The sequence below is a fragment of the Urocitellus parryii genome, chromosome 5 (genome assembly GCF_045843805.1).
Source record: "Urocitellus parryii isolate mUroPar1 chromosome 5, mUroPar1.hap1, whole genome shotgun sequence".
NCBI lineage: Eukaryota > Metazoa > Chordata > Mammalia > Rodentia > Sciuridae > Urocitellus > Urocitellus parryii.
In genome coordinates, this window is record NC_135535.1 from 176,149,035 (window position 1) to 176,174,145 (window position 25,111).

The window sequence follows — 25,111 nt, forward strand, 5'->3', positions numbered from 1 at the left end:
GAAGAAGCTTTTTAATTTGATACCATCCCATTTGTTGATTCTTGTTTTACTTCTTGCACTTTAAGAGTCTTATTGAGGAAGTTCATTCCTAAGCCAATATAATGGAGGTTAACATGCATTTTCTGTATTTAGATACACAGATACTCACCACTGTGTTACATTTGCCTGTAATATATAACTTATAGTTTAGGAGCAATAAACTATACCATATAATCTAAGTATGTAGCAGCCAGTACCATCTAGGTTTGTGTTAAATACATTCTGATGTTTGCACAATAAAACATCTCCTGAGGATGCTTTCTTCAGAACATGCCCCATCATTAAATGAAGCATGACTATAGAATGTAATGTTTAATAACATGATTTAAAACTCTAATTTTAAACATTATAAAAACCCAATAGTACTTAACTGCCTCTTTGTTCTTATTATAATTTTCTGGTATAGGTCAATTTTTTTTATTCTAGTTAGTTATACATGAGAGCAGAATGCATTTCAATTCATTGTACACAAATGGATCACAACTTTTTGTTTCTCTAGTTATACATGATATAGAGTCACACCCTTTGTTCAGTCATCCATGTACCTAGGGTAATGATGTCTGTCTCATTCCCCCATCTTTCCTTGGGTTAAGTTTTAATAGTCATTTTAATCTTTAAGGTAGAGTCTTAGTATAAATTGATGTTCTTTGGTATGGTTACATTTGACTATTTTCTCGTTGATAAAGGGCACACTTAAGCCAGTTTCTCCTCCCTTCCTATTTTTCACATGCCTAGCATGGTGCAGACCCTACAAAGAAAAACAGGGATGGGAATACCCCTTTGGATCTTGTTAAAGATGGAGATACAGATATCCAAGATCTACTTCGAGGAGATGCAGCTCTGCTTGATGCTGCCAAGAAAGGTTGTTTGGCCAGAGTCAAGAAATTGTCTTCTCCTGATAATGTAAATTGTCGTGATACCCAAGGCCGACATTCTACACCCTTACATTTAGCAGGTAAGTGAATAAAATTTCATATATTTTGGCTAGAAATTTCATATATTTTGAGATTGGTTTTACCAGAGTAAATATTTCCTGTAACTAAATTTGAAAGATTCAGATCAAATGTCTTTTAATGCCACCATTATATACTCTTTCATATACAGGGCAACCATTCTTCAAGCTATTAGCTAAATTCCAGTTCATTTCAGTACTAGTATGTTGCATCAATAAGAACAATTCAAACAGGCTATGCCAGTCACCATGTACTTTGGCATCTTTCACTCTAGTTCACTACATTGTTTGAATCAATTTTGATGAGTGAGTTTTGAAATATATGCCTGCTTGAGTCAGCCTTCCTCATGGGATACTAAAGCTTTTCATTCTGATGATAACTGCTAAGAACGGATACAAGAAAAAAAAATCTTTAAAAAGTTTCAAAAGTAATATAAACCTTACCAAAGTTATTCCTTGTTTTACTTTGCAAGAAACTGCCATAATCCAGCCAACCATGGTGGCACACACCTCTAATCCCAGTTATTCAGGAGGCTTGGGCAGGAAACTCACTAATTCAAGGCCAGCTCCAGCAACTTAGTAAAACCCTATCTCAAAATAAAAAATAGAAAGCCCTGAAGATGCAAGAAAAAGAACTTTCGTAACCAAATACCAAAGACTAGATGACTTTAAACAACAGAAATTTGTTTTCTCACAGGTATAGAAGCTTAAAGTCCAAGATTTAGATGTCAGCAGGTCTTTTCAGAATATTAGTCAGATCAGATTGGGGCTTACCCTAACAGCTTCATTTTAATTTAATTGCCTCTTTAAAAACCCAGTCTCCAAATACAGTCATATTCTAGTTACTGGGGTTAGGTCTATAACCCCAAAAGAATTTGGGGGAACACAGTTCAGTCCATAACATTTGTTCTAAGTTTTCACTCATAAAATTGGCACAGACTACCATTGTTTTTTAGTCCAGTTGAACAGTGATGTAGCATCAGGGCAGCTTTTTCAGCTTTATGGCAGATGACAAAGAATAAACCTTGAAAATCACTGAGCTAGCTACAGCTAATATCTCAGTAAAGTTTCATCATGCACACAGTTGTCTAAACGTGGTTTAAACAAAAGAAAAAAATTAAGTAGTGCACTTATTACTGCTGCTTGGTATAAGAGAAAAATATGTAGTTTATTTCAGTCTTACAGTATAACTTAATGTGTTGCTAACATTTCAAAGATAGTATTCAGGAAGCCAGGGGTTCAGTGTTAGAGCACTTGATTAGCATGTACAAGGCCCTGGATTCAGTTGCTAGCACTGTAAAGAAAAAACAAATATAATTTTGTCCACAGTGGTGCATACCTGTAATCCCAACTACTTGGGAAACTGAAGCAGGCAGATCACAAGTTTGAGGCCAGCTTAGTGAGACCCTGCCTCAGAATTAAAAATTAAAAGGTTTGGTGATATAGCTCAGTGTAAAGCACCCTGGGTTCAGTCCCCAATACTTTGGAGAAAAAAGTTAAAATAATAATTTTTTGTTTTGTTTTATTTTTACCTTTTTTTTTTTTTCTCTCGTGGTGCTGGGGATTGAATTCAGGGTCTTGTGCATTCAAGGCAAGCACTCCACCAACTAACCTATATTCTTAGCCCTTATTTCCACCTTTAAATTATCAACTTCATGTAAATTTGGACTATGGTGTCCAAGAAAATTAATTTCTTTATCCATGTGTCTTTTGGTGCATTTTGGAAGTTATAAGCCATAAATGCTAATAGGGTAAGAAAGCCTTACCACTTCCAATATCAGAAGTTTACAAGAGAAGCTATGACCTGACCTCTGGTTAGAAATTTTGCTGTTTATATTTATATGAGATTTTATATCTTTTTTGTGGTTTATCTAGAACATTTAACATTACTGTTAAAATCCATGTTGTCTTTGTAAGTCACAAACAGGTTATGTACACAAAATATTTTGGCCTACTTATGCAGTGTTAAGTAGTATACCTAGAAGGTATAATATTAAATTGAAATCTAGAAGGACTGTTAATCAGTGTAATGCTAAATTTAAGGGAATTTTATGGTTTTGTTTTTCTTGATCTTTTTAAATTCTGCACTTTAGGTCCTCCTTCAAAAGGATAAAAACTACAATAAAAATATGAATAAAACATTTTGAACAATTTTCAAGTCAAGTGCTATCTGTTTTTATATTGGCAACGTTAAATTCCAGATTTGTTTTCTGTGTGTCAAAATAAAATATGCTTTCCCATAAAAGTATTTACTGAGATAGCTCACAAGTAATAGCTAGGAGTTTATAGCACGTTTCCAAAATACTAAGCTTTACTTCATGTCTTTTGGAAATATGTACCCCTAAGTTTCCTGAATAAAAAGCATGTCTTGCTGGGCGCAGTTGGACACACCTGTAATCCCAGTGGCTTAGGAGGGCTGAGACAGAAGAATAGTGAGTTCAAAGCCAGCCTCAGCAAAAAATGAGGTGCTAAACAACTCAGTGAGACCCTGTCTTTTTTAAATAACATACAAAATAGGGCTGGGGATGTGGTTCAGTGGTCGAGTGCCCCTGAGTTCAATCCCTGCTAACCCTCCCCCTCCAAAAAAAAAAAACATGTCTTTACAACCCTCTAGGGAAGAAGAGTACTACCCAGAGGCCCACTCCAGTGTGCTTCCTCCTGCCTTACAGCTACTTGTATTCCTAACATGACTATTTATGATTGGATGTCTATGACTTGCAGCCTTTTGAAACCATGGACCTGAGGTTAGGAAGTTGTAGTAAACAGAAAGGCAGGTTTTAAATGGAAAAATATAAGCAAATCAATCAATATAATTCTGAGAGTCTCTAAAACAAATGGATGTTATCACCAAAAGCTTCCAATTTTTGAGGTCAGTGGGAAATTTTTTTCAAAAAGATAAATTTTTGTGGACTCAAGAATTTCAGATTTATATAAAAATCTCCTTTTTTTTCCAGTGATGTCTGTGCTGTATAAATATTTATAGCTGTGTGAGTTTATGTTGGACTTTTTTTAATTTATAAGTAAAAGTAATGTAACTTCTTTTCTAAATTAGCTGGTTATAATAATTTAGAAGTTGCAGAGTATTTGTTACAACATGGAGCTGATGTGAATGCTCAAGACAAAGGAGGACTTATTCCTTTACATAATGCAGCATCTTATGGGGTAAGTTATGTTGTCTTTTAAAAAAAAAAAAATCCTATGGAATTTTCAATGTGAAAGTCAGTATTGCAGTTCATATGAAATTTTGTTTGAATTTCTTATTTTCAAGGAAGTAACTATGAAGTTAAATAAGTTCCAAATTTTAGTTTTCAATTTGTTGTCACTTGTTTTATTACCTTCCTTTTCACCCATCTCTTAGTTTCGGTGAGATGGTGGTTTTGTTTTATTTATTTTTTGGTGCCCAGAAAACTCACAATGTTTCACAGGAATCTGTAGAGATTGAGATGTATGCTCCTATCTTAAAACATCAAGGATGTTTTCATTATTAACCAATGTCAGTGATAAAGTTTGAATAATTAAAGAATGTGTTTATAGATTGATATTCAGCAGTTATAACACATGATTAAGTCAAAAGTCATTAAAGTTGCTTCCAACTCTGTAGAATTCTTAACTATTTTCTAGTCTCTCAAATTACTGAAATACCTACTATAATTTTTAAACAACTACCCGTAAGTTATGATATTGGAGAGAAACAGCTTTACTTTTCATTTCCAAAGTTAGTTTGAAAATATGGGGGTAGGTACAGAACTAGTTTCTTCTTAAGACTAAAATGTGATAATGTTTCAGACTGTAACAGAAGTATTTTCTTTTACAGCATGTAGATGTGGCAGCTTTACTAATAAAGTATAATGCATGTGTCAATGCCACGGACAAATGGGCTTTCACACCTTTGCATGAAGCAGCCCAAAAGGGACGAACACAGCTTTGTGCTTTGTTGTTGGCCCACGGAGCTGATCCTACTCTTAAAAATCAGGAAGGACAAACACCTTTAGATTTAGTTTCAGTAAGTGATGGGCTCTTGGAAAAATCTCAATGCTTGCCTGACCTTTTAAAATTCACTTGATACATGTTTTAAAAAAAAAAAAAAAAGTCTTCATAGTGAATGTGGCAAAATATGGTTTTTAGCCTACTCTTCAGGATCTCTTTGGTATGATATCAGTTATATAGTACTGTACTATTATGTACTTTGGAGATGGAGAAAAGAGCACTAAAACTGTTTACATTAGTGGAGAAACAAAACAATTCCAGGCCAGGGCACTGTGGCGCACTCCTATACTCTGAGCAACTTGAGAGGCTGAGGTAGGAGGATCTTGAGTTCAAAGCCAACCTGAGCAATTTAGCAAAGCTCCAAGCAACTTAACAAGACCTATCTCTAAATAAAATACAGAAAGGGCTAGGAATGTGGCTCAGTGGTTGAGTGCCCTGGGTTCGATTCCCAGTACCAAAAAAAAACCAATCCCAGGCCCTCCATAAATGCGGTTACTGTGCATACAGTGCAAGATAGTACAAACCATGGGTCTCTTGTCTCTCCCACTCAGTACATTAACCAGAGCAGTAAAGGAAAAGGAAGAAGAAATACTTTTGAGATGGAAAGGAAGAAGAGTCTTTTCTTAAAACTGTTTTCTACTGAAAGAGATTTTGTTGTTTCAGTACAATGAGAAGATGATTTAGTTCAGCTTCATTTGAGGTTTAAGTAGATTTTTCTCAGCAGGCTGACAACCAACTGCATTTGCAGCATTGTTTCTCTAGGAAATCATCTTTTCAGTTCCAAGCTATTTTAGAAGTAAACCCATGTCTTCATTTACCAGATAGTATTAAGTGATAGTGACTGAAATAGAATGCTGTAGAGAATATTCACAGTCTTTAGAGTCAAACAGACCTGGACTAGAATTCCAGCTTTATCACTTAAGAGTTGTACAGTCATACAAGTTGTCTAGCTTCTAGGCCTTAGATACATCAACTATAAGAGAGTATATCTGGTCAGTATGAGAATTACATAAGGTAATATATTTAAAGTACTTAGAACAGTATTTGGTACAGAAAAAGCATACAATAAATGATACTGCTATTACAAACAAATGTTATATACAAGCAGTGAGTTTCACAAGAATGCACAGATTGAAAAGGAAGATGATGAGGATTGGAATAGGCAGTAAAAATGACCGTGAAAACAAGTACTTTTGGGCTGGAATTGTGGCTCAGAGGAAGAGCACTTGCCTAGCATGTGTGAGGCACTGGGTTCGATCCTCAGCACAACATAAAAAGAAAAATAAAATAAAGGTATTGTGTCCACCTACAACTAAAAAATAAATGTTTTTTTTTAAAAAAAAGTACTTCATGCTAAATGTTTGTTTCTTAGTATCTGAATTGATCACTGTGAAAGAATGATTATATGTCACTAATGAAACAAATTAATGTACTGGTCAGTTTAGGGCTTTTTTTCCCCCCATTCTGGCAGATTTGATTAAGATTGATTATCTTTGTTATCAAAACAAAAACATCTTTTAATTTTGAGGAACAGAGATATCACTGAATGTTTTCTAAGAAAAGCAAACATAATTCTTTGAAGTTTCATATGTAGTGTAAATTTCTTATTTCAGAGTAATTGTAATAAGGTTGTAAAGACCTTTTAAAATAGATATTTTTGTAATTAATATCATTGCCTTTTAATCTAAACTGCATTCTGTTAGCTATAATAGAATTTTAAAACTTGCCTGTGACAGATTTTATCTCTTTTAAATGTACCCTAGGCAGATGATGTCAGTGCTCTCCTTACAGCAGCCATGCCTCCTTCCGCTCTACCTTCATGTTATAAACCTCAAGTACTCAATGGCATGAGAAACCCAGGAGCCACTGCAGATGCTCTATCTTCAGGTCCATCCAGCCCATCTAGCCTTTCTGCAGCCAGCAGTCTTGACAACTTATCTGGGAGTTTTTCTGAACTGTCATCAGTAGTTAGTTCAAGTGGAACAGAGGGTGCTTCCAGTTTGGAGAGAAAGGAAGGTGAGACATTGTATAAAAATAACTGGTATCATTAGCCCCATATTTCTCATTTGGAATGCTTGAAAGTACTTTTTAGCCTTAAATACAATTATTAATATCAAATCAACACAGACTATAAGTTTTGCCCTTTGTGGTTTTCTTTACGTTATTAATAGAATTCATAATGAAAGTTTTGCCTTTCACATTGAAAGTTGATGAGTCTTATTGTTGCCACCTACTGTTCAAGTATAAATTTTTTAGATGTCAAAATTCAGCTTGTCCTGTGTAAGAATGTTGAACTCGTTTTCATAAACTTTTTGTAAAGGAACTTAACAGCCTGAAAGTAAGAGTTTTGTTGATTTTAAAGATACAATTAAAAATAAAGTTTAATGGTGCATGCCTGTAATCTCAGTGGCTCAGGAGGCTGAGGTAGGAGGATCTCAAGTTCAAAGCCAGCCTCAGCAACAGCAAGGTGCTAAGCAACTCAGTGAGATCCTCTCTCTAAATAAAATACAAAATAGGGCTGGGCATATGGCTCAGTGGTTGAGCGCCCTGAGTTCAATTCCTGGTACTAAAAAAAAAAAAAAAAAAAAAATGAAATAAATAAATAAAATTAAAGTGTAAAACAAAAAGTGAGACTTTTGTTTTGTTTTATGCTTTGTTTTTTGTTTCTATCTGAGAAGTTTTTGGGCAGGCCCAAAATGGCTAGAGTTAGACTCACATGGAGGCTTCCAGCCAGCTATGTTTAAAGTATATAGTTAAGGCATGAACACGCTGATTCAGCGTATGTACTCAAGGTCATAAACATTTCTTGTAAACTTGCCTACTTATGCAACCTGTTGGCAGTGTGCCACCTTTGTCTGGCCTACATATAACAAAGGCCTATAGAAATGGCTCAGGGGGCTAAATGGAACTGGCTGGAGCAAAATGGGGCTGGAACTAGAGGTTAGGGGCTGTTGCTGCCTCCAGATAAAAATGTCTTGAATCTTCCATCTGCCAGGATCTGAGCCTCTACCCAACAAAAGGCCTCATAGATTAACTTAACAGTTATGATGTTATGATGTTGAAATTTTATAGGTCTGTCTTAGCAATTTTTAATGTTACATACAGTATTCTATCCTAAGGGACTATATTTTTTTGCTTCATACTTACTTCAAGTAAATAGGAACATCAAAGACCTTTATTGTTATAATGCTGTACATTATTGTGATGTGAAATTTTGTTCTGCTTTCCCCCTTCCCCAGTTCCAGGAGTAGATTTTAGCATAACTCAATTTGTAAGGAATCTTGGACTTGAGCACCTAATGGATATATTTGAGAGAGAACAAGTAAGTAGATGAATTGTATTGCTTAGTTTAGTGTTTTTGAAAACTTAAGGAAAATTAGGATATACTTGAAATCCCTTGAGCCTTGTAAGCTATTGGGGAGAGAATGGTTTCATTGGGTTTTGGTTTTGGAGTTTGTTTTTGTTGTTTATTTGTTGCTAGGGATTGAAGCTAGGGCCTTGTGCAGGCTAAGCACATGCTACTATTGAGCTACACTCCTGGCCCCAAGAATATTTTTTGTAGGACTGGAAATCAGTTCCTCTTCTAATTTTCCATTTTTCCTATCAGACCATAAAAACTGATTCTCATGTAGTAATAAAATAGCTTTCTTGAATGACAGGTTTATCTTAATCAGTTCTCGAATGAAGTTAAAGTATTCTGCCAGGATACAGTGACTGATTTTTGTTGTTGTTGTTTTTCAGAAAATATAGTTACTATAGGCTTGTATCCAAAGAAGCTTTCAATCTAGTTTTGGAACTAGAAGACCATATGAAAACTTTAAGGTTTGGTGTGGCTTAGATTTAAGAAATTCAAAGAAGGAAAAAATTACCATGAACTTTGGACTATTCAGGGATAGTTTCTTAGAAGGTATACAGATAAAATAGGATTGAATGACTTTAGTTTCATCAAGTGAGAATAATATATTTTAGGTAAAAGGGTTAGTTTGAACAATGATACATAAGTACTGCTTTAACATAGTCCAAACTCTGGGGAAACCATTGAAGCCATTTTGTAAACAGGTTGGATGTTAAGGAGTGATGGAAAAATATAGTAGAAGAGATGAAATGGGGGCCCAAGTTGTAGCTCAGTGGTAGAGCATTTCCTTAGCATGCCCAGGATCCTCGATTCATGATACAGTATCATAGAGAAGAAATTGTATACCTCAGTGTGGTTAATTTGAAGGTACATTCATGACTCAACATTTTTGATCCAACTTTTTAGTTAATTTCAGCTTAGTGAAGGATTTATTTTCGTATCAGAGCTATCTAAAATAATTTGAAGCAAATGCATGAATCTAATTTATTATGAAAATACCAATATAAGATGAATGTCCAACAAATGAATAAGCACTCTATAAATAGTTTCATTCTCTTTTGTAAGATCACTTTGGATGTATTGGTTGACATGGGACACAAGGAGCTAAAGGAGATTGGAATCAATGCTTATGGACATAGACACAAACTAATTAAAGGAGTTGAAAGACTTATCTCTGGGCAACAAGGTATTTCATTTTCATAATTGTTGTTACCAGGTTATTTACATAAAGGCAGCCTTTGGTATACTAAGTGATAATATAAAAGTTTGTAAGAATCTGTTTAAACTTTCTCAGCTGCTAAACTTTGTGAGCCTAATTAATTAGAAGGCCATTCAGAAATTTGAGGAAATTTTAGTTCCTGAAAATTGAAGTTAAAATGAGATGATTTGTGAAGTTACTCTAGCTCTTAAATTTTGTGACTCTAAACAACCTGAAACTTAAGTATCTTATATATAATGCCAATATAACAGATAATGACTAGATAGTAAGCTAGCCCATGAAATAATATAGTAAGTCTCTCGCACAACTAAAATTCAAAGCGCTTGAAATAAAAATACTGGAAAATAATGTTACAGCTAAGGAAATTAAATGAAACAAAGTTGGATGATATTTTTATTTCTCATTTATGTTAGTAATTAAGGAAAAGGCAAGTTGCACTCACTCAACAGGTATTAACACTTCCTATGTACCAGATCTGGTTATTAAAAGGTGTATTGTTTTAGGTGTTAAAAAACACATTTTAGTTTCATTGTTAAACTGGAGGGAGTTTATGCTGAGGCCAGAAGCATCCTATAATTGAAGTTCTGGCCATATAACTGCTGCAGTGTTGGTAAAGGAAGTAATGGGGGGGAAAATGTGTTCCAGACAAAGAAGAAAAGGATTTTCTAAAGTATTCCCACAAAACTCTTAACAACTTATCTGATCAAAAATTAGTAATCTGAATGCAGTGTGGTAGTGTGGTATCCTGGAAAAAAAACAGGACATTGGTAGGAAAACTAGTGAAATCCAAGTGCAGTCTGACACTTGTACTATGATTACATGAAGTGGTATAAAACCAATAGGAAAGATGGGTAAAGGATACAGCCGTCCTATCAAGTATATATTCCAAAATTAGAAAGTTGTTAAAAATGGTAGGAAGCTAAGCTGGGTGCTGCAGTATATGCCTGTAACCCTGGCTATTCAGGAGGCTAAGGAACGGGGATCACAAGTTTGAGGTCAACCTTAGCTCCAGACCTTGTCTAAAAAATTTTTATAAAAATCAATAGTAAAGGCTGGGGCTGTAGCTCAGTGGCAGAGCGCTTGCCTTCCATGTGGGAGGCACTGGGTTCAATCCTCAGCACCACATAAAAAAATACACAAATAAAGGCATGCTGTCCATCTACAGCTACAAAAAAAAAAAAAAAATTAAATCAATAGTAAGCATCAAATTATTCAGGTGCTTGTTTTTGGTTGGTGTTGTTTTACTGGCATTTTTTTTTTCAAATTTCATTTCATAGGTCTTAACCCATATTTAACTTTGAACAACTCTGGTAGTGGAACAATTCTCATAGATCTGTCTCCTGATGATAAAGAGTTTCAATCTGTGGAGGAAGAGGTATGTTCATATTCCTTAAATAAATGGAAAAGTAGCTCAGTCACATATATTGTTAGTTCTGTTTGCTAAATTGCCTGGAGGTTTCCAGACCTATTTGAACATACAGTATGGGTTTGAAAATCATTCCTCTTTTTGCCACCTGAAAAACTGAAAATAAGCATTTAAGATTTAAGGCACATTCCCACCATAAAGTTCAATTCCAGTTACTTGATTCAGCACTACAGTTGATACTGACACAAAATTCTGTTGGAGAAGAGTTTGCTTTCATTTGAAAGAAAATGCTAACATTCTGTCCTTTAATTAGAACAATTACAAAGCCTAGAGACTCAGACAAAGCCCAGAACATGTAGATACTGTTTATCCAGGAAAATTTTATTCTAGTGTTCCTTCCAAAGATCTTTAGAATCTACTGAACTCTTTGAACATTGTCCTCCTTACACTTTGAGTAACACATGCTGTATGTGTATGAATTGAGCACAAAGATACAAAGTTTAAAGATATTTAATTCTAAAACTCAAGAAACTTCAACTGTCAGTGAAATACATATTGTGCTTTATTAGGATAAAATCAGAGCAAAACATTTTGCTTTTTGTATGCTTTTATATGTTTAATTCAACTTGCATTTTCTTTTTCTTTAATTTTACATAATTTTCACCTGTAAATATGGTTTTTAGGATGATTGGTTAATAGTTACTTCCTATCTTGTATTCTCAAAGTAAAATCAGATGAATCAAGTTGCATGTTTCCCAAATCAAAAAAGACATAAAGGCTAACACATGGGCTGGGGATGTGGCTCAAGCAGTAGCGCGCCCACTTGGCATGCGTACGGCTTGGGTTCGATCCTCAGCACCACATACAAACAAAGATGTTGTGTCCGCCGAAAACGAAAAAATCTCTCTCTCTCTCTCTCTCTCTCTCTCCCCCTCTCTCTCTCTCCCTCTCTCTCTCTCTCTCTTTAAAAAAAAAAAAAAAAGGCTAACACATTTATTTTTCCATCAGATGCAAAGTACAGTTCGAGAACACAGAGATGGTGGTCATGCGGGTGGCATCTTCAACAGATACAATATTCTCAAGGTAATAAATTAGTGAAAATAAAGTTTCCTGGACCATAGTTTCCAAAACCTTAAACATGAAGTAACTGGTAAGAACATAATGATCTGTCTAGCCTAATAGTTCTTTGACATGGCATCGAGGATTATTATGGGGAAGACTATATTCTTGGAAAGTAAAGATCCTCAAAGTCCTTCTACTATTTTTAATAGCCCAATAATAATTCATTTCTTTTTGAACATAATGAAGTTAAGGAGTTAAGTTAGGATAATGATAAATCCAGTAGGTTCAAGACTGTATTAGGGGCTGGGGATGTGGCTCAAGCGGTAGCGCGCTCGCCTGGCATGCGTGCGGCCCGGGTTCGATCCTCAGCACCACATACCAACAAAGATGTTGTGTCCGCCGAGAACTAAAAAATAAATATTAAAAAAAAAAAAAAAAAAAAGACTGTATTAGATAGCTTTTTATCGCTGTGACCGCGAAATACACAATAACAATTTAAAGGAGGAAAGATTTATTTTGCTTTACAGGTTTAGAAGTTTCAGTTTATAGTTGGCTGGTTCCATTGCTCTCGACCTGAGGAAAGGCAGAATACCATGGCAAAAAGATGTGGCAGAGGAAAGCTGCTCAGCTCATGGCAGCCAGGAAGCAAAGAAGAGAAACACTGGGGTTCATTCCAGATCCAAACTTTATTAAAAGAACTTTAAATATATGGAGTACTATTCATGTATTTTATTGTAAGAAAGTCTAGTATTACTTTCATAGTAATACTAGACTGCTATTGTTATGGTGGTATGTAGTCATGTTAATTGAAATCAGTTAAGTAATTGAAATCAGTTAAGACAATAAGACTCTCTTAACTGATTTCAATTTCTCTTCTCAGGACCTTTTCTAGTGTTGTTGTACTTTCCTTTAGTTATAGCAATCAAAAACTGCATACACCACTTGAGATGCATCATAATTTTGTACTAAGTACATTGATATATTTTTAACAGTAATTGTAAAAATTGGACTTAAGGCTAGAATATCTGGCAAATGTATTCCTAATACATATGTTTAAAATTCAGTGAATTGTATCAACTAATATACTATTATAATATTAGATTGGTATTTTCAAGATAGGGAATGTATATTGAATGTTTTTAGTTTGCTGTGGTCATACTATCAGAAATCAGATGATTTAGAACACATTATGGAAGTAAGGGATCATAGTTATGTGTGGAGGTTTTGTTAAGCATATTTGATTTCTAAAGTACTATATTTGGATTTGAGAAAGGTGTTTTCCTCCTCTTATAAAGGTATTTTAGTGAAATACTTCAATTTTTTCGGTGATAAAATGGTTTATTTTTATTCCTTTTTTATACATAAATGAGATCTGGCTTTGCCAGTTAGGGTCCTTGATTAGGCTGTGGCAATATTTTGAATTGTGTTGAGCCAAACTAGAACTCATCAGCTCCCGGGTATGCTCTAGGGACCACCAGGGGGTTGTATCATCTTTAAAACAGCTAAAACAACAACACTAGGATTGTGAGTTTTGACCAACAAATACTCCTAATGAGACCTGCATTCATCTTTAAATCTTTTCCAGACAAAAATTTTTTAAATTGGAAGATAAAAGGAGGAATAGGAGTGTGTGCATGCATTTTAAGAATGTTTTTTGTGTGACTATTTCAAATATTTTTTTTATTAAAAACAGACTTAGTGGGCACTTTGAGCCACATACAGTAGGGGGAAAAAAGATCACTGTTCTCTTCCTAATACATTACAGAACTCAGCATGTTTGATTTAGATGCATTTTTAAAACAATTTGGGGGGCTGGGGTTGTGGCTCAGTGGTACAGTGCTTCCCTAGCATGTGTAAAGCACTGGGTTCAATTCTAAGCACCACATGTAAATAAATAAAGGTCCATTGACAGCAAAAAAAAATATTTTAAAAAATATTTGGTAACTATTTTTTATTAGCAATAATTTGAAATTTAGATAATTTTAAAATTGAAGTTTTTAATATTTTATGCTTTAATTGTAGATGGACACAATACCTTTTATTTATTTGTTTGTTTGTTTGTTTATTGTGATGCTTAGGGTTGAACCCAGTGCCTCATATGCATGAGGTAAGTGCTCCACCACTGAGCCACAGCCCCAACCCAAAATTGGAATATTTTAATCAGTTAACAGTATTCTTAATCCCTTCATGTATGGTCATGTGTATGTAGCCTTTTTTCTCTTTGAAGTTGTTGATTTTTAAAATAAAGCTATACTCCCAGCTTTATGGTTAAGACATAATAATTTTAGTTGACTAATATATATATATTACATTTTAGAAAGAAGTTGTGCGTCCCTTTTGGCTAAATATGTGGCCCAACTTTTGGTTAAGATGAAGAAGTAGGGGCTTGGGGTTGTGGCTCAGAGGTAGAATGCTCGCCTAGCATGCACAAGGCACTGGGTTCGATCCTCAGCACCACATAAATGTAAAATAAAGATGTTGTATCCACCAAAAAAAAAAAAAAAATTTAAGAATAAATATTTTTTTAAAAAAAGATGAAGAAGTAGGTAGTTACTAAGACCTAAAGATTTTATTTTTCTGGTTTATTTTTTATAGATTCAGAAAGTTTGTAATAAGAAACTGTGGGAACGATACACTCACCGGAGAAAAGAAGTTTCTGAAGAAAACCACAATCATGCAAATGAAAGAATGCTATTTCATGGTAAGATTACTTTCCCCCCAACCCTACTACAGTGCTCCTCTACATTAGTATAGGTTTTGTCAGATACAAAATAATAATGCATCTATATTCTTCCTGTCATTTTTATAAATACACCCAATATTTCTCTAACTTTTATACTTACATTTATGTCAAGTTGTTTTGAATTGGTATATTTTATAATGGATTGTTTATAAATAAGATTACTTGATGGAAAAACAGAAATAGGAATGTCAACTATTCATGGTTGTTTTTTTTATTTTTTCCCCCTTTATGTAATGAGTTTTGCCTAATATCACACTGGGAATATATTTTACGCATTTAACTACTTGATGGAATTAAAATAAAGCCTGGAATCACCTGTAAATAACGTGTGCTGCATCCTCTCTGAGTTAATTTGTCTGTATTTCTGTCAAGTGGAATTTAACATATTTTACTGTCCCTTGATAAAAAGGGATATTGATTTTGATTAATCACTTACCTCTGTTAGTTTAGGTTTTCCCACCCCCATCCTCCCTCCACTCCCTGGCCTGGTTCCCACAACTTTCTCTGGCTGCAGCCCTTTTCTTGGCATACAAAGGAAAAAGTGCTGTGTTTATAGATGAATGTAAATCTTATGTAGCAGATAATGGAAGACAGAGGACAAGAGGTGTAAAGAAGAGAATATGACACAGATTCCTTAGGCCACTTTTGATATCTAGAAAAAATGCAGATAGTAGGCAACATTGTAAAACTTTTTGCATTCAGCTTGCTATACTAGATGAATTATGAGACTTCATTCTGGATTTGCATTCCAGGCTTTATTTAATTTGGGAACTGGAATCTAATAACTCTTGCATTGATATTTCAGGTAATCTGTTTTTCTAGTAAATCTGTCCTTTGGCATCTTAACCACCCACCCTATTGAAAACATTAATTGACATTAGGATTTCGTTATTCTAAAATAAAAGCCTGGAAATCACCTATAAAAAAATGTATGCATCCTATTCTGAGTAATTTATCTGTATTTCTGTTATGTGAAATTCAGTGTGTTTCTTTGTCCCTTGACAAACAAGGGACACTGATTTTGATTAATCACTGGTTTGATTGAAACAGCTGACAGTTAACTTTTTACTCCTTTTTGTTTTAGCTTTATTGTGCTAGTACTGTGTCGTTACATGTTTAAGGATCTACCTTCTAGGGCTATGTGTATGTATGGCTTAGAGGCAGAGCACTTGGCTAGTATGTGTAAGGCTCTGGCACCAAAAAATAATAATAATAATAATAATTAATTAGAAACTTCTAAGAGGCCTTAGCTTTTTCTAAGATAAATTTTCAAATTGTTGTTACCAATTTATGTGTATTTCAGGGTCTCCCTTTGTGAATGCAATTATCCATAAAGGCTTTGATGAAAGGCATGCGTATATAGGTGGCATGTTTGGAGCTGGGATTTATTTTGCTGAAAACTCTTCCAAAAGCAATCAGTACGTATATGGAATTGGAGGAGGTACTGGGTGTCCAGTTCACAAAGATAGATCTTGTTACATTTGCCACAGGTAAGAGACTCACTTGTTGTCATTTATTTTGATAAGAATCAGATAAGAACTGATTACATATTTGGAAAGTTTAGGGGACAAGGCATTATGTCTGACAACTTTAGGTATCTACATGAGATGTATTTTACATTGTTTTGGCCCTCTCACCAATTATAATAATTGATATTACTAAATGACCTGTACAGGCCAAGCATGATTCTCAGCAGTTGACTGGTTTAACTCATTTACTCATTAGGACACCTGATGCTACCACTGAGCTACAACCCCAGTCCTATATATTTATTTTTTATTACAGACTTTGAACTCTAAAAATTTAGTAGTGGGGGCTAGGATGTAGCTTAGTGGTAAAGCTCTTGCCTAGCATGCACAGGCCCTTGGTTTGATTCCCAGCACTGCAAATAATAATCTAATATTCACATGTTAGATGGCATTACTTGGCAAGTTCAGTCATTTTTTGTAATGCTTGAAGAGTCTCCTTTCTACTATAATATGATCCTGGATCCCCAGTTAATAATATTGCTACTGGAAGAGATATAATTAAAACTCACTTGAATTTCACCATACACACTTTGTAATCCCAGCCATTTGGGAGGCTGAGGCAGGACAGTCACAGATTTGAGGCCAGCCTGGGTAATTTAGCAAGACCATATTTCAAAATTAAAAAATAAAAAGGGATGGGGATGTCACTTGGTGGTAGAGTGCCCTTGATTCAAACCCCAGTAATGCAAAATTACACCAAGGTGAAAAGCTGCAGTCCTGGAGAGAAACAAGCTAGTGGCAGTATATTTGTTTTATTCTTGTTGTTATTTTCCCCCTAAATGTACAGAGGGATTCATGTTCATGACCTCCCACCCCTTCTATTTTAGATCATAAATTGGACTGTTTAGGAAACTTGTAATTTCCCAGGATCCTATAAGCTGAATGCTGTTTTTACTTGTTATATATAGTCTGGAGGCTAAATAGTTCTGATTACTAGTAGTAAGCAATGTTATAGTGAGTACATCACCATTTAAAATGTTTGATTGTCTGGAAATAAATGTATCCCAAAAGCAATAAAGTGAATAAACTAGATTTGTGGCCAAAACTCAAAAAAGTTGAGTAAGAAAAGCAGTACACAAGCTGGGCACAGTGGCACATGCCTGCAACTTAGCAGGACCGTGTCTCAAAATAAAAAATTTGTGTTTTTACTGGAATAAAGATAAAATGGTAGTTACTCCATTTTTCAGTCTTATAGTTAAAATAAGAATTAACTAAATGGACAGATTTCTTTCACTAGTAAGAGCAGTAGAAGTTGGGACAGTGGCACACACCTGTAATCCCAGCATCTCAGGAGGCTGAGGCAGCAACTTAATGAAGCCCTAATGCACTTAGTGAATTTCTGTCTCAAAATAAAAAATTAAATGGGCTGGGGATGTAGTTCAGTGTTCAGGTGCCTCTGGGTTCAATACCCAGTACCAAAAAAAAAAAAAAGGTAGTAGAAGATAATTTTACAAAATTCTTTCTAGATAAAATGATAAAAACAGGTATTTAGCAGTTGGGATGTAGCTCAGTGGTAAAACTCTTGCCTACCTGTCTCAAGGACCTGAGTTCTATCCATAGCAGAGCAAAGCAAACAGTTGTGTTTATATGTAAATGGATTTTTTAGTATAGACACACATACAAAAAAATTGTTATGTTGGTGTATGAATTTTGTCTCCAGGCTGATCTTTTCCTTTTTATGTTATAGGCAGCTGCTCTTTTGTCGGGTAACCTTGGGAAAGTCTTTTCTGCAGTTCAGTGCAATGAAGATGGCACATTCTCCTCCAGGTCATCACTCAGTCACTGGTCGGCCCAGTGTAAATGGCCTAGCATTAGCTGAATATGTCATTTATAGAGGAGAACAGGTAATTCCATTTTATTTGTTCATTTTCAAAAGTGTGACTTTTCAACTTCTTACTAATCTCTTAATCTTACCATCTCTTATACTGACAAACATACTTCTTTGAGAACTAGATTCTTTTGAAATTTTTATTTGGGAATAATTACAGGCTTGAGAAGTTACACATAAGAACTAACTACTGTGTTTTTTCTTTCTAACCAAAATTCTGCTTTCAGTAAGTTAAATCTAGGGCTGGAGATATAGCTCAATTGATAAGAGTGCTTACCTTGTATGCACAAAGCCCTGGATTCAATCCCCAGACCCACAAAAAAAAAAAAAAAAAAGTCTATCTGTAGCTCAGAAGTATATAATCTTTTTCCTGCTCTGAGTGAAAACTTGTTCTAGAACAGCATTCTCAGTAGGGGATAGGTATTGGAATCACTTCAGTTAATAAAAACAAGCATGTAGTTAATATTAACTTAGACCTGCTGATTGAGAATTTAAGGGATGATTAACTGGAGTTAAGGTTAGGATGTTTTTTGAGAAAGGGCCCTAGATGATTCTGATCTGTAAGGCTAATTTAGGACCTCCTCCCTAAAGATTAGGAATCCTTAAGGAAGTTCTCTTTATCTTTCAAAAAGTTTTGTTTATCTATATTTGAATTAATCTTTCTCTTCTAGGCTTATCCTGAATATTTAATTACCTACCAGATTGTGAGGCCTGAAGGTATGGTTGATGGATAAATAGTTGTTTGAGGAAGGAAACTAATTCACCTAAACCTAAAATCACCGAAGCAGCTGGTGGCCTCTAAGTTTTTTTCCTTTGCTGGAAAAATTCATCTTGCTTCCAGGCCTATGGCAAAAGGATAAAAAATGTGAAAGAAGTTTAACATTCTGACTTGATAAAGCTTTAATAATGTACAGTGTTTTCTAAATATTTCCTGTTTTTCAGCACTTTAACAGATGCCATTCCAGTTTAAACTGGGTTTGTCTGTACCGAATTATAAACAGTTAACTTGAACCTTTTATACGTTATGCATTGATTCTAACAGAAACTGTAATGCCCTCAACAGAACTCATTTTACTAATACAGTACTGTGTTCTTTAAAACACAGCATTTACACTGAATACAATTTCATTTGTAAAACTGTAAATAAGAGCTTTTGTACTAGCCCAATATTTATTTACATTGCTTTGTAATATAAATCTACTGTTTTAGAACTACAGCGGTTTACAAAATTTTTCATATGTATTGCTCATCTGTACTTCATCTTGCATTATACTCATTGAGTGATCTTTATGTTTGATTGCAGAGGCTATGTTGAGTTGTTAGTAGAAACTTAGCTGGCAAAGATTAATTTATCAGATTTAATTTACTGATGAAAGAATTTCTCTCTCATTAGAAATCTTTCTCACTTAAGAACATTATGAATACTCTGGGGATTTAATTTGTGATGCCTTTGTATGTATTAGACACACATTCCAAAGAGCTCTTAACTATGATAGGTCCTGGTTATTAAAGAAGCTTCTTTTCTGGCCTCAAACTCTAGGTTTTACTTAGGAAATTTTTCCAGTGTCATTCTGTGACAATTAGAGCAAATGCTTCTGTTTTTGTAGAGAGGTTAAATCCTAACTTTTGAACAATTATGGTATTCTTTTTATGGAATGTAAATAGGAAATTAAATTTCAGAGTTGGAAAAAAGCAATCCTGGATAATTGCCTGATTGGTTCTAATTACCTTAAATCTAAAGGGAGGAGGATAGCAAATAGGAGTGGGTAATTTTTTTATCCTAAGTGTTGTTTGTTTATGCTCTTTTTTTTTAATCTTATTGTTATATTTATAGCCAATCTATACATCATGGGTAAACTGAACCCAGAACCATGAATGTAAATGTCTCAGTCTTTCCTTGGCCCCTGAATGGGCAAGTGCATTGAGACAGGTACTTTCTGATCCTGGGTTGCCTCTACATAACACAGTGCTTAATTGGAAATATGCTTTCATTTGTGCACCATGTGGTGACCAAACTTGTGTCCAGTTTGGCAGCTGTGGAGGGAATTGTTGTTCCGTAAAATGCCATTCCTATTTTCAGAAGTGAAACTATCTTTTCTACAAAGCATACTTGGGCATCCTGGTATAGAAACATGCATAATGGCTTGGCATTCTATTTTACCTGTTCTAGCTCCCTCAGAAGTCAAGGAAAGATTTTTATCCACCTAAGTCCTTATCAATGAGGACGTTCCATTCACTCTCTGTGTCAATTCACCTTTGTTTTACCTTTTATTCAGTCTCTAAATTAACTGACCTTTTCAGTAACCTGTATATAAAGTGCTAGAAAGTCATGTTTCTTGTTCTGAATAAGAGTCAAAGTAAATGCATTTGTGGAGTTGTCTCTATGATATAAATTGTGATCATTAGTTAAGAAGTCAAATCTTGACCTTGAAATGCTTTTATACAGCTCTCTACTAATTGCAAATATGATCCTAAAGTCATTTCTAAGAATACAAATGGAGTATGCCAAATTTTATACACATTTTTCAGGTTCTCTAGGCCTCTAGGTTTTATAATTAGAGAATAATGAGATGAATTAATGGATTTATATTTACATATCTTGTTATCAACATTTAGGCCATATCACTCACCCTTTGAGTAATTTTGGATTTGTGTGTCATGTAAACCATTGTGGTCTATAAGTTTACAATATTGTAAACTGTGTTATTTCATCTAATCCATTGCTTACTTAGTGTGTTTTTCCATGAATGATTATATTGTGGTTAATATGTTAGCATGGCAATATTTTCAGGTAGCTTTTTGTTTATTGGGAGATTGGGATTTGGGAGGAATTTTTTAGTGCTTTGCATGAAATATCTTACTTTTAAAATGATGGAATTGCTTTCTCTTTTTTCTTGTGATTTTTTTTTAAGTGAGATTTAATTTTTTTGTGTGAGTAGTAATATTATACCCATCTTGAGTGTCTTGTACTGTATCACATTCCATACCCCCTCATTAATTCTTAATAAACTGTTCACTTGTTTTACTGGGTAGCATGTTAATTACTGGTGTAGTATAAACGTGTTGAATGGTCTTTGAGAAAATGGATTGAGATTATAACAACCACAAATAGAAGGCAACGTGTAGTTCTAAGTAATAGTGATGAAGAGTACAGTTTAAAGTCTAAAATATTGAATGTTGTGGCCATGTGTACTCAGATACATTAAGACTAAAATAGCTATGGGCTGGGGTATAGCTCATTGGTAGAGCACTTGCCTAGCATGTGTAAGACCCTGAGTTTAATGCAGATGCTTTTAGACATTTAGACCATCCAACACAACTTTCAGTTAAACCTTAAAGCTCATTCCTGGAAATCAGTCTTTTTAACTTATAAAAAGGAATATATTTTTGTTTTCTATGCCATATAAAAACATTACTGGTAAGCTTCTAAATCTCAAAGTTAGTGGTATTTTTTTCTCTTAAAAGAAAGTATAATAGTGTTATGTATTTTATATTTCAATATGCTAAGTGACCGTGTGTGTGATCAATTCTTTGCTGTCCATAATAAGAGAATGATGGTGCAAATAATTCTTAAGTCTGGCTTTGAAGTACATTTCAGCAGCTTTATCTTTTATCTTCCTGCTTCATTTAAGATAATATTGAAATGTTTACTATTTCCTAAGCATGCATGCCAATGTATGATGTGATCCAATTGTTTGCAGGTTAATGAAGCAAGAAAACATGCAAATAAATTTCCCGAAGCTCTTATGATTAGTACTCCTGACTGTGCCTTTACCTACTGTCCTGTCCTATTAGAGGACTGGAGTGACAGAGGAAGCAAGTAGGAGAAATAGTACTAAGCAACTAGGAGAACTGTCAGATTTCTATAAAGTTAGATTGTAACATGGCCTTTTTCTGTCTTCTGAGTCCCACTACACCACATTATGCTTCCTAGAACAGGCAGGCTGTGGCCTAAAATATTTATACTCAAGAAGTTTTTTTGTTCACAGTATAAGACACCATTATTAGAAATGTCTTTGTCACTCATTCACTTCGTCATCCACTCACAGTCATCCTCCCCATGACACAGATATACCCAGCTCCCAAAATAGCCAACATAATAATGTTGATCATTGCTATACAAAAGTGTGGTCTGCCGATGGGTATGGGTCTGCAAACTCTTTATTACCTGCCCTTGGAGAGAGGCGAATATAAAAAGTAAGGACAGGGCTGGGGGTGTAGCTCAGTGTAGTATACAATGAAAGCGCTGAGTTTGATCCTCAACATCACAAAAAAAGCGGGGAGGAAATAAACTTTTTAAATAACTTGATGTTCCTGCAATATATTTATTTAATATTTACAAAAATATTGGTCTGTAGCAGATAAGAAATTAAGAAAAAATTCTTCGCAAATCATTTGAAAGGTTTCACAACGCTATCTGTTTTGTATATCAATGGAACTAACACCTAGCAGTCTGTCATATAGTATCTCAGTAAATTTTTTGTTGAGTGAGTGAACAAATAGTGATTAAGTGATTGGTTGGTCAGATGGATCTGAATTTGAATTCCTACTCCTTGCCAACTGTGCGATCTTGATCTCAAATAAATTACATAATCTTTATAAGTTTGATTGTGCTTATTACCTCAGGGTTATTTCGAGAACTAAATGATCATTCATATATACCACTAAGCTTTGTACTTGGCAGTTAACTATTTATCATACTTAACATTTCACTGAACACTCAGGACTAGGCTTCAGTTTTCCCAGTTGTCAGGAATTTTAAAACTTTTAACCACTAGTCCCTTTGTTCTAATGAAATCTTAAGAGGGCCAAATATAAATCCCTAGTTGCTGAGAACCTGACAACCTAGTTGGACAAGGAAAACATACCCAAACCCAAGTTGCATGTCTTCCTAGAGTAAAAACAAGCCCCACAGACACTGTCATCCAAAATTCACAGCAGTTCATTTGGAACACAAGTCAATAGACACAATATTGGAAGGTTGGCATCCCACAAAGTAGCATAATAACTATGGAATAATAATTTTTTAAAATATTTTGTTGTTGTAGGTGGACACAATACATTCATTTTATTTATGTGTGGTGCTGAGGATTGAGTCCAGCACCTCACATGTGCTAGAAAAGCGCTCCACTGCTGAGCTACAACTCCAATCCCAGAATAGTTATGTTTTTAAGTGATGGTGGGCCAGGGTAAAAGGAATAGGAACCATTAGACCAGGTATGGTGGCAAACACCTGTAATTCCAGCTACTTGAGAGACTGAGGCAGGAGGACTGCAAATTTAAGGACAGCCTGGATGACTAAATAAGACCTTGTCTCAAAAAATTAAAAGGGATGTAGCTCAGTGGTAAAACGCCCCTGTGTTTAATCCCCAGCACCACAAGGGAAAAAAAAAAAGAAAAACAAGTAGAAACAATGAACACAAAAATGGCATTTAAAGGAAATAAAATAGACAAGATAATCAAGAAAAATAAATTTACGATGTAAAATATTAAAATGGGTTGGGCTTTGTGGCTCACTCCTGTAATCCCAATGGCTTGGGAGGCTGGGGCAAGAGGATCACAGGTTCAGCACCAGTTTAGGAAATCTAGCAAGACCCTATCTCTGTAACCACAAGTATAGAGAAAATTTTAAAGAACTTTGAAGGATTTGCTCTGCTCTGTACCAGTAAATTTGGAAATGTACCTTAAATAAATCCTAGGGTAGTATTTTAGTAAAGCATAAATTATCAGAACTAACCCTAGAAAAAAGCAAAATAAACCAGATGCCAAGGAAGAAATAGAGAGATGCTATCAAAAAATGGTCCCAAACAATTCCTGGAAGAGTTATATAAGTAAATTCTGACAGCCCATTAAGTAATGAGCACATAGTTTTTATGTTCAACTGTTCTAGAGTGGAAAAAAACAACTTCCAATTTTGGCAGGGTGAGGGTACTGGGGATTGAACTCAGAACACTCAACCATTGAGCCATATCCCCAGCCTTCTTTCCTATTTTATTTAGAGATAGGCTCTCACTGAGTTATTTATCACCTTGCTTTTGCTGAGGCTGGCTTTGAACTTGCGATCCTCCTGCCTCAGCCTCCTGAGCCACAAGCCTCCAATTTTTAAAGTACAGCAATAGGGTAATACTAAAAGAATGGCTGTTAATGCACAATTCTTTAAAATATCTGCAAACAAAATCTAGTAGAACCTTAAAAAAACAACACCAGCAGGAAGAGAAACCACAAATGAGCATAATAGAATTGGGAAATGATGGAAGTGTTAAGCCTCTTTTTAAATTTGTTTTTGTGGTACTGGAGATTGAACCTAGGACTTCCTGCTTGATAAGGTAAACGCTCTATCATAGAGTTACATCTCCAACCCTTACAACTGCTTCTTATTTGTAAGTAGGAAGGCTACTGTACTTGGCAGTTAACTATTTATCATACTTAACATTTCACTGAACACTGAGGACTAGGTTTCAGTTTTTCCAGTTGTCAGGAATTTTAAAACTTTTAACCACTAGTCCTTTTGTTCTAATGAAATCTTAAGAGAGCCAAACATAAATCATTTTTTTAATTAACTTTATACTCACCCATCTTATGAATATTTTTGGTGTTCCCACAATTTTTCATTATTTTTTTTTAAATACTTGTGCTCAATGGTGCATACCTACAACCCCAGGAACTCAGTAAGCTGAGGCAGGAAGATTATGAGTTCAAAGCTAGCCTCAGCAACTTAGTGAAGCCCTAAGCAACTTAGTGAGACCTGCCTCAAAATAAAACAAAAAGGGCTGGGGATGTGGTTCTATGGTTAAGCGCTCCTGGGATCAACCCCTGGTACCAAAACAGATTGATAGACCAGTGGTACAGAATAGAGGACACAGAGGCTAACCCACAAAATTACAACTATTTTATATTAGACAAAGGTGCCAAAAGCATGTACTGGAGAAAGGATAGTATCTTCAACAAAGGGTGCTGGGAAAACTGGAAATCCATATGCAACAAAATGAAACTGAATCCCTATCTCTCACCATGCACAAAAGTTAACTCAA

General features: G+C 34.9%; 1 protein-coding gene across 3 annotated transcripts in view; it reads left to right on the forward strand.

The window, feature by feature from the left end:
* Tnks2 (tankyrase 2) overlaps positions 1-21,105 on the forward strand; it is a 61,452-nt gene extending 40,347 nt beyond the window's left edge. For 2 of the 3 annotated variants that reach the window (XM_026397331.2, XM_026397329.2), the window contains 12 exons: positions 775-994; positions 4,044-4,153; positions 4,806-4,994; positions 6,742-6,994; positions 8,218-8,300; positions 9,399-9,519; positions 10,830-10,927; positions 11,927-12,001; positions 14,576-14,681; positions 16,027-16,213; positions 17,940-18,096; positions 18,752-21,105. In XM_026397331.2, the coding sequence (XP_026253116.1) occupies positions 775-994; positions 4,044-4,153; positions 4,806-4,994; positions 6,742-6,994; positions 8,218-8,300; positions 9,399-9,519; positions 10,830-10,927; positions 11,927-12,001; positions 14,576-14,681; positions 16,027-16,213; positions 17,940-18,096; positions 18,752-18,814 (1,662 nt within the window). In that variant the 3' untranslated portion in view covers positions 18,815-21,105. The remainder of the gene's footprint in view (positions 1-774; positions 995-4,043; positions 4,154-4,805; positions 4,995-6,741; positions 6,995-8,217; positions 8,301-9,398; positions 9,520-10,829; positions 10,928-11,926; positions 12,002-14,575; positions 14,682-16,026; positions 16,214-17,939; positions 18,097-18,751) is intronic. The other variant, XM_026397330.2, reaches the window with a different exon arrangement.
* Positions 21,106-25,111: the final 4,006 nt, after the last annotated feature.